Source organism: Halichoerus grypus, chromosome 6 (genome assembly GCF_964656455.1).
Source record: "Halichoerus grypus chromosome 6, mHalGry1.hap1.1, whole genome shotgun sequence".
Lineage (NCBI taxonomy): Eukaryota > Metazoa > Chordata > Mammalia > Carnivora > Phocidae > Halichoerus > Halichoerus grypus.
The window spans coordinates 38,397,791-38,407,179 of NC_135717.1; the positions used below are offsets into that span (position 1 = coordinate 38,397,791).

Here is a 9,389-nt window from a genome sequence, read left to right on the forward strand (position 1 = left end):
CCGGTTCAGCACCGTCTGCAGCGTGGAAGCTGCCAACACATCGGCCAGCTAGTGTAGCCTTCGCCTCAGGCCCTGGGCCTGAACCCGGGTTCTTAAGTTAGGAGCGTGCCCGCCGCTTGGAGTCTGCGGGGCTTCTCCCGGGTGCGGAAGGCCGGGTGTGAAGCGGCGGCAGGCACACCCCGAAGGGCCCATGATCACAGAGAAGCAGCTCTGTCGCTAGACTCGGACCATCAATTCCAAACATGGGGAGACAAAATGGCGGCCGTGTCCCCGGCAGAAGCCACATACGGGTTCCGCGGCACGCAGGACCTACAACTCCCAGAGTGCTCTGGGTCGAAAGTGGGAGGGCGGGGAGCGCGCTAGCATCCCTCGATGTGGCCCTGGGCCCTGGGCCCCGCCCCCTCCCAGCGGAAACCCTGTGGAATACGTGGCCCGCTCCGGTCCGCTCACCCGCCCTTCTTCGCACTGGCCGAAGGGAGTCGTAGTTCATTGGCAACGGTGTTGACCCTCCCTCGGGTCTTAAGAAACTACAGTTCCCGATGTGGCTTCCGCGCCTGCGCACAACGCCGTAGGGCGTACTACGGTTCCCGGCGGGCCCTGCGACGCGCGCGGGTGCGTGCTGACGCACTTAGTTGGTCGTGCTGACGTGCAGCGCGGCCCAGGCGGGGTGCGAGTGGCGCAGTCGGAGCCCGCTGCGGCCCCTGAGGAAGCGAGGAGGCGTCGGTGTCGGCTGAGGCGGGCGGACCGGCGAAGCGAGGCGGCAGCTCCAGGCCCCGAGGGACTCGGGAGCTTGAGTAGCAGCAGCGGCAGCACCTCTCCCCCTCGGAGGCGGCGGGTGGAGGCGGCGGCGGCGGCGGGTGAGAGGGTGAGGGAGCGCGCGAGCCGGGTGGGGGAGGGGCGGCGGCCCCCGGCGCGAGGCCAAAGCGCGCGGAGAACGGTCCAGGCCGCCGCGCGCACGCGCGCTCGCCGCCCCTAGCTCACGCGGACGCCCTCGCTCGCCTGCCTCCCCCCCCCCCCGCCTTCCTTCGGTTCCTGTCGCGCGCGGGCTTTTACTGCCCTCCCCCTCCCCCATGGCAACGGCTCGCGCCGCCGACTGCTCTCGGGCTCGCGCGCGCTCGCGACGAGGAGGGGGAGCGCTCGCCTCGGCTTCTCGCCTCCCCCACGCGTGCGGCCGAGGAGGCCCTCCCGCGGCTGCCCCTTCCGACATTTTCTCGGCGGGGAGGCGGCGGCGGCGGCGGGGGCCTGTTCCCGGATCTCTTCCTCCGAACCTCTCCGGCCTCCGGCTTCTCAGTCCCTCCCGCGGGCCTGCGGTCCGGCGCGGAGCCTCCCAGACTCCTGGGCGCCACGCAGCCCCCTCCCCCATGCCTCAAGGCCGAAAATAGGCCTTGGCGGCGCCGCCGCTGCAGGGAGGCCTGGGACTAGGTGCCGCGCATATTGGGGCCCTTCAGACTCGTTACTGTCGGTCTCGAAGCGGTGGGGAGAGGAGAGCTCCAAACCTTGGTTTTCTTTTTTTTCTTTTTTTTTTTTTTTTGAAAGACGTGTTCAGCTCAGGTACGTAAAGGCAGACCGTGTACTTTTCTTTTTCATAAGTGTTTTTTTAGTTTTCCACTTTTTCGTCGTCTTTCAAAAGTTGTGTTAAAGCTGGGGAGGCCGTTGGAGCCCTTCCTTGGGAAGAAAACGCTGGGCGCCGACTCGGATTATTTGGCACCCAACTCTTATGAACCTTCGTTTCCACTCACGCTTATCTAAGATGTCGTCTGGACCAAAAATTCAAAAAGAGCGTCTCGTTGTCTTTTAAGTGTGTGGCTTTAGGTTTTGTTTTAGAACTATTTAAAATTTTGGGGGTTCCCTGGTGTCCGCCCAGCTACCGAAATGCCCCCTTACTGCGCTTACCTATGTCCATTTTCCTGCACATCCACCTCGTTTTTGGTGCGTTCCTTGAGTATCTCAGTATTGGATTTCCAGATTGCCTTATATCTCTTTGTTAGTTTGGCGTCGTGATGAAATTTTCCAACAAAAGAAATTCTGTTGTCTTGCTTTGCAGCTTATATTTATTCTTTGACTTTAGCTTGGGTAGCTTGAGTGCTCACAGTCTGTGGACCCCAGTTAAGAATGCCTGTTTAAGTTACCTGGTTTTGATGATTTTTCTGTGTGTTGGTGTTCCTCTTTGGTCTTTCCTTTTAGTGTTTTGAGGGTTGTTTTGCCCCCCCGGGGGGGGGGGGACTTGTTCCCTAAAAGTTCTACAATTCGTTGTGTTTTAAAACCCTTTCCTTAGCTCTTGGTTTTCCCTCCTAAGGGAGTGGGAGGATTTTTGTGTGAGGTGGTATGGAAGTGTGGGTGAATGGTTAAGTTAAAGAATTAATTGTATGTCAGAAGCATTCTGTAAGGGAGGCAGAAATTAGGTGGGGTTTAGAGAGGCAAAGAAGGACCTAGGTTTAGAGTGGGGAGGGTTGGTATTTGAGAAAACAAAAGTGAAGGTTGGAAGATAGAGAAACTGATTTCTTGTGCTGTAAAGAAATTTTTCTTTTTTTTGAATGTGCATTTCTACTTTTCCTAGATTTAGCCTCATTTGTTACTCCTTTACCTTAGTGTTGTTTTCTTTTTGTTTTCAGCCCTCTTGAGTGCTACTGGGATTGGGCAAGGATCCAGCCTTTAGAGTTTGGGGATAGAGGTACAAGCAGTTCTGGAATTGGGCAATTTTCCTTCCATTCACTGTCTTCCCATACTTATTTTTGTTGTTGTTTGTTTTAGTACATTCTTCCAGGTATTTGTGTGCTGTTTTTTTATTCTGGAATTTTAAAAACATAGCATTTCTTTTTATTCGATTTTATCTATTAATTTCTCCACTTGTTTCTTGGGTTTTGTCTTGGGGTAGTTTTCCCTCATTTATGCTTTGTGAAGCTGTCTTCGACAGGATGAGATGGGGGAAGAAATAAAGTGCATATAGTAGGGAAAAGGAATAGAGTATGCGTAGCTAAGAAATCTAACCAGAAGGATGGGAGCTTGAGGGCTCTTCAGAGCCATGCTGGGGTTGGGACAGGTTGAGAGGATAGAACTTGGTAGAACGCACGGAGATAAGATAAGAGGGATAAGGCAGGCCTCGAAGAGAAACTCTAGGAAGTGAGATACAGGGTATTGATAGGGAAAGCTGACTGATGTTAGTGAATGGGGGGGTATAAAGAGTGAGGGGGCTTCTGAGTAAGTTTAGGGCAAGGAATGTAGAGGGTATGGGAACAGTTGGAGCAGAGGAGGCTGATTTGATGTATTCAGAGCATTGAATTGAAAACAGGTGATGTTAAAGAGGAACTAATGAGACTCGGGTGAGCTGCAAATCATGTAAGAAATCCAATGGGAAGGAAATTAAAGGAATAAGATACCAGGTGAGGTAGTTGATAGGAGCTTATTGATAATTGGAATTCAGGAAATGGCCTCTTACCTCTGGGAGGTAAAATACAAGAGGATTCTACACCCAAGGTTCTGTGTTTCTGATATGCTTACTGGCCTTTATTCTTGAATGTGAGGGTGTACAGGACACTTGGCTTATGTCAGGAACCAATCAGTCCACCTGTTCAAATACGTAGGGGTTGTTTAGTCTGTTTTGTTTCCATAACAGTGTAGTCTGAAATTCTCAGGTCAGTTCTTAGAAGAATCTTTGAACTTGTATTGTGGGCCTTAGTGGCTACAGATCTGTGGTGGTGGTTGTGCGCTGTTTGGAGGCCTCAGTAGGTTACCAGATGTTAGGGATTAGATTAGTTGGTGGAGACAACACTTGTGCTTATTGGGGCCAAGGGAGAATAAAGAGGCAGTGTGGAGAAATTTGAGAGAAACGGGTTTCTTGTTTTCTTAGGGTGGAAAAGAACATCTAGGTGCAAACAGAAATGGAAATAGCTCTTGCACTTTGGGGGGAAAGGCTGTAAGAGCTGGGCTGTGATTTTAATGGAAAGTATGGGAAGGGTAAGGAAGGGTTTTTGTTAGGAGACCAGGAGGATTATGCAGCTAAGGGAGGTTTAGTGTGGAGATTCATGTTGAAATAGATGAAGGAGAACAAGGATTTGGGTGATGGTAAGTGGTTAGTTTGGGGTCAGGGGCCTGACCCGTGTTTCCCCGCTCCCCCTCAGGAGCGGTGGTGCCCCCCCGGGCACGGGGCCATGTACAACGGGATCGGGCTGCCGACGCCCCGGGGCAGCGGCACCAACGGCTACGTCCAGCGCAACCTGTCCCTGGTGCGGGGCCGCCGGGGTGAGCGGCCTGACTACAAGGGAGAGGAGGAACTGCGGCGCCTGGAGGCTGCCCTGGTGAAGCGGCCTAATCCTGACATCCTGGACCACGAGCGCAAGCGGCGCGTGGAGCTGCGATGCCTCGAGCTGGAGGAGATGATGGAAGAGCAGGGGTGAGGGGAGGGCTGGGGGAGAGCCAAGCACTGAGTGAGTGCAGAGCTGGGGGAATTAGGTGGGATGTAGGGAGCTTAGGGCTGGTTGAAGAGGCCTGGAGAGGAGTTGTAGGAGGGGAGGAGATAAAGGAGCTAGAAAATGGAAAGGAGTTAAGGGACAGCTCAAGGTGGGAGATGAGGAAACTGTGTCTGTGACAAGAGGAAGCCTCAGGGAGTCTGAATTATTTAGGTGGAGGCACATGGGGAAAGAGGGGAGCCATAGAAAAAAATGTGCTTTAAGGGGAGGTGGGAAAGCAGGTACCAGGGAAGAGAAGAGCTAAGGTATAAGCTGACAGGTGGTGTTATTGGTAGAGAAGAGGAAGTAAATGGATTGAAGGATTGAGGCTTTGGAAAGTACACGAAGGCAGGAAAACAGGAATTGGAATAATACCTGGATAAGAGGGGATCATGAGTTGGGTAGGGAAGTGAAATTTTGGAAAAGGGGCACAATCAGGCAGAAGACCTTTTAGAGCAGTGGTTTTCAAACTTCAGCAGTGGCACCCTTCTTATACAATGTACTTTCGGAATCTCAGGAAATACCTGTTGTTGAAGTTGGGGAGGAGCACCTGGAACTCTGTTTAACTTTCCTCTTTTGGCCCCTGGAGTGTAGCATGTTTAAAATCCACTGTTCTAGAGGCTATAGTAAGTGGAGAGAAGATAACAGGAAAAGATGAGAAAGATTTAAGAGAAAGGCCCTTTGGGGGACAGTGAGTTGAAAAGTTTTTATGTGTGCATGGAAAGGGAAGGGGGATCCTCTTGGGAATGAGGAAACTGTAAACCTGGGACTGGGGAAAGTGCCTAGTCAGACTTTAACCCTGAAGGGATTTGTTCTTTAGGTACGAGGAACAGCAAATTCAGGAAAAGGTGGCTACCTTTCGACTCATGTTGCTGGAGAAGGATGTGAACCCTGGGGGCAAGGAAGAGACCCCAGGACAGAGGCCAGCGTGAGTGTTTTCACTATCACTTATTTTCTCTGGACGCTAAATAGCTGTTTCTGTTACCCTCTTTTCTTGTACATTCTCCCTGCTCTCATCTTCTTTTCCCTGGCCCATTTGGCTGCCTACAATTGTGTGAATATGACTCTGTTCTTTGCTAACTCCTTCTGACCTTTGCCTTTTTTTCCCCCTAGGGTAACTGAGACTCACCAGTTGGCAGAACTGAATGAGAAGAAAAATGAGCGACTCCGTGCTGCCTTTGGCATCAGTGATTCCTATGTGGATGGCAGCTCTTTTGATCCTCAGCGTCGTGCTCGAGAAGCTAAACAACCAGCTCCAGAGCCTCCCAAACCTTACAGGTACTCAAGGCCGAGAATCTACGTCAGCTTCTTTTCTTGATTCTGTGTACTCTGTTACTTGTTTTTGTGAGGGTTTTTTGGAGTATTTCCTATCAAACTGTTCTGATTTTGTTTTGAAGTCGAAATGTCTTAAAATTTGTCTTAGCACTCATCCTGCATCTTTTCATCTTTCTCCAAGTCTTGTTCGGGAGTCCAGCAGTTCTCGCTCACCCACCCCAAAGCAAAAAAAGAAAAAAAAGAAGAAAGATAGAGGACGGTAAGTTAGTTGGAAAGTTACTCTAATAGCCAGAGCACTAATCCTGTCATTTTCTTTTTCAAGAAAATAGTTCTTGGAAGCAGGTGAGAGTTGTCAGGGAAGAGGGAGTTACTCTTCAGATTTCAGTCCGAGAATGAATATGTTTCTTCAGTGGGGAAGGGTTGATTCTGCAGTTCCGCCAACTAGGAACTAACCAGCAACATCTTAAATTGGATTTTCTTTTTCATTTTGAGATTTGTTGCTTTATGCTAGAGGTACTTAAGTCTTTTGGAGAGTAAGTCTGAGACCTTGGTGCTGTTAGGCTTTTTTTTTTCTTGCGCTTAGAAGAAGCCTCTTTTGGAGGTGGATTATAAATGGGAAGGTCAGGGAAGGAGCCGAGCAGAATGACTTTGTTTTTGAACCCATCTTTAGCAGGTCAGAGAGCAGCTCTCCTCGACGAGAGAGGAAGAAGAGCTCTAAGAAGAAGAAGCACAGGTATGAGGTGGGAGTACGTGGAGTGATTGGAGAGGCTTGATGAGTCCAGGCATAGGTATTGGTTCATGTTTTTTTCTTCTCCCCTCCTCCCCCTCTAACAGGTCAGAGTCTGAATCCAAAAAACGGAAGCATAGGTAAGAGCTTTTTGGGGCATAAAGGGCATAGTGGCACATGGAATGGTGAGCCAGGTTGGCCTTGCCTGTTCTCTAGGGGGTTTCTTGGAATATAGCTCAATTTTCAGATCTTGCACTGTTAATTCCCTGATTCTTTCCATTTTACTTTTGGTTTTGTTTTAAAATGATGATTACTTTTAATAATTTTACTTTTATTTGTCAGGTCTCCCACTCCAAAGAGCAAACGTAAATCTAAAGACAAGAAGCGGAAGCGGTGAGTGAATTTGTGTGGATTGGAGGGTAGTTTGCTTAACAAGTAGGTGAAGACTGTTTGGTGGGGGATAGGGGAGAATTAGTTATGTCCTTGACAGATAGATGGTAGAGGGTTGAGAGATGGGTTAGAATCCAGTACAAGCGTGACAGAACCCTGAGTTGTGGTGGCCTTCCTTCAGGTCTCGAAGTACAACACCAGCCCCCAAGAGCCGTCGGGCCCACCGTTCAACATCTGCTGACTCTGCTTCCTCTTCTGATACTTCCCGCAGTCGGTAAGGGGTGGTCCAGGAGGAAGGGAGGGAGAGGGACTTGTGGGTTAATCAATTTAATATTTATTGAGCGCCCACGGTGTGCTAGGCGCTGCACAGACCATTCGGAAGACACGGTCCCTGCCCTCTAGGAGCTGACAGGCTAAAGCAACAGGATGGACAGACATATACATTTCCCCTTCTCTTTTTTTTGTTTTTGTTTTTGTTTATTTTGTTATTTTTTGTTTTGTTCTGATGTATATGGACTGCCAGAATAGGGGGGGTGGTGGTTTGTTCGTGGTGTCTGGGGGAGGAAGGAATCCTTACCCTGGCTTCCTTAATCGGGGAAGGCTTCCTGAAGGAGGTGGGCTCAGAGGTGAGTTGTGAATGAAGTGGGTAGGGAATGGGCAGGGTGGAGGGTTGGGGGAGGTTGGGGGAGGTGAGTAAAGGGGTAGAGGGAGAACGTTTTTGGGGACTGTGTTGGGAAGAAAAGGACCAAAGTGAATTGGACTTGAATTTCCATATGAGTGATTTGAGTCGTATGTGTAAGAGAAGGCTTTTTGGAAGAGGGTTTGTACATTCAGGAAAGGTGGATGGGAGCTGGGGAGGGGGTTCTCTGTTCTCCCCTGAGCTGATTTCCTTCCTCTTCCCTGCCCTCAATTACCTTCCTCAGGTCTCGAAGTGCAGCAGCAAAAACGCATACAACTGCCTTGACTGGGCGAAGTCCTTCCCCTGTTTCAGGGCGTCGAGGGGAGGGAGATGCACCTTCTAAGGAACCAGGTACCACCAACATAGGGCAGCCTAGCAGCCCAGAGCCCTCTACAAAGCAGCCTAGCAGTCCTCATGAAGACAAAGATAAAGACAAGGAGGTATGTTACTGAGTTAATGGATGTTTTTTGGGTTGCAGGGTTAGGACCGGTGTTTGAAGAGAAGGAGGGAAGTGAAGTTTTTGAAAGAAGTGAATTTAATGTTTTTAATGCATTTGTCTTAGTTATCAAGTTTTTTTTACATTGGCAAATTTTTTAGAATTATGTCTTTTAAACTTGACTGCTTATTTATTAATAGGTTTTACATCAATGTTTTATACTTTTATGTACAGCTTGGGCAAGTGTTTTTTTAATGATATTTTGTTGTAGTACTTATGTCTAGTTTTTTATTTTGTTAAATGCTAGGTGTAGCTAAGAGTTTTTAACCCATTGGGTTGCTGCTTGCAATTTGAAAACACTACTATATTTGTCTTTTCAGTACTTTTCATTTTGTGGTTATTCTGATTGAGCCCTATTCATGATGCTTTCCTGTTTCAGCTATTACATAAATTGCTCTTCACTAAATTCTTAGCTTTTTTGTCCATTTTCCATGTCATCCAGAGTTCTTTTTCTAAACTACAAGTTGGATCACCACAAAGATTTCATATTTAAAGCTTTTATAACTTGGGTCTACTTTTTCTTTTCTATAGTTCATCATAGTCTTATTTACATAAATCATGTCATCAAATTTTTGCTTTTGTTCTTTTATTTCAGTATTTTTTTCAAGGGTAAAGTTAGATGCCTCCCACTTTGGGAAACCGCTTTGTTTCTCCGTTTTAAAAAAGTGCCTTTTTTTTAACGTCATGGCATTTTGTTATGGTGGTTACAATATATCATGCATTAGTTGTTTGCATTGTGTTTTTTTTTAGATAATAAGAGTTTTAAAGTGATAGCTTGTCCATATTTTTGTGTTTTCTCCACTTTTTGTATGATCTTTTTGTTAATGACAGCCTGTGGTGAGGAAAGGGACCAGTCGGTGTAATAGGGTGTGCAGAGAAAAATTTCATTGGGAAGGGTGTTGGGCTCTTACGGGTGATAGGAAGTTTTGGTGCTTACATTCCTATCCATACTTTTTTCCCCTGCTCTTAGAGATCTGCAGTTCGACCTAGCCCTTCTCCGGAAAGGAGCAGCACAGGCCCAGAACCACCTGCTCCCACTCCGCTCCTTGCTGAGCAACATGGCGGCTCCCCACAACCCCTTGCAACAATCACGTTAAGTCAGGAGCCAGTGAACCCCCCATCTGAGGCTTCCCCACCCCGGGGCCGTTCACTAACTAAGTCTCCTGAGAAACCGCCCCAGTCTTCTTCAGAGAGCTGCCCACCATCCCCTCAACCTACCAAAGTTTCTCGACATGCCAGCTCTTCCCCTGAAAGTCCTAAACCTGCACCAGCTCCTGGGTCCCGCCGAGAAATTTCTTCTTCTCCCACATCCAAGAGTCGCTCACATGGCCGGGCAAAGCGGGATAAGTCACATTCTCATACCCCTTCTCGAAGAGT

At 48.7% G+C, this 9,389-nt stretch overlaps 1 protein-coding gene across 1 annotated transcript; it reads left to right on the forward strand.

Annotated features, from left to right (window-relative positions):
* The first annotated feature begins 626 nt into the window (after window positions 1-626).
* Window positions 627-9,160, forward strand: SRRM2 (serine/arginine repetitive matrix 2). Its single transcript, XM_036089573.2, has 13 exons — window positions 627-857; window positions 2,613-2,671; window positions 4,119-4,390; window positions 5,266-5,373; window positions 5,559-5,723; window positions 5,902-5,979; window positions 6,391-6,453; window positions 6,555-6,587; window positions 6,790-6,840; window positions 7,019-7,111; window positions 7,197-7,463; window positions 7,761-7,956; window positions 8,983-9,160. The coding sequence occupies exons 3-11, from the start codon at window positions 4,149-4,151 to the stop codon at window positions 7,237-7,239; spliced, it is 876 nt and encodes a 291-aa protein (XP_035945466.1). The 5' UTR covers window positions 627-857; window positions 2,613-2,671; window positions 4,119-4,148; the 3' UTR covers window positions 7,240-7,463; window positions 7,761-7,956; window positions 8,983-9,160.
* Window positions 9,161-9,389: the final 229 nt, after the last annotated feature.

Coding starts and splice junctions, on each gene's coding strand:
- SRRM2 (XM_036089573.2), top strand. CDS start 4,149: ATGTACAACGGGATCGGGCTGCCGACGCCCCGGGGCAGCGGCACCAAC. Junction 4,391..5,265: donor GAGATGATGGAAGAGCAGGG/GTGAGGGGAGGG, acceptor TTTGTTCTTTAG/GTACGAGGAACAGCAAATTC. Junction 7,112..7,196: donor TCTGATACTTCCCGCAGTCG/GTAAGGGGTGGT, acceptor ACGGTGTGCTAG/GCGCTGCACAGACCATTCGG.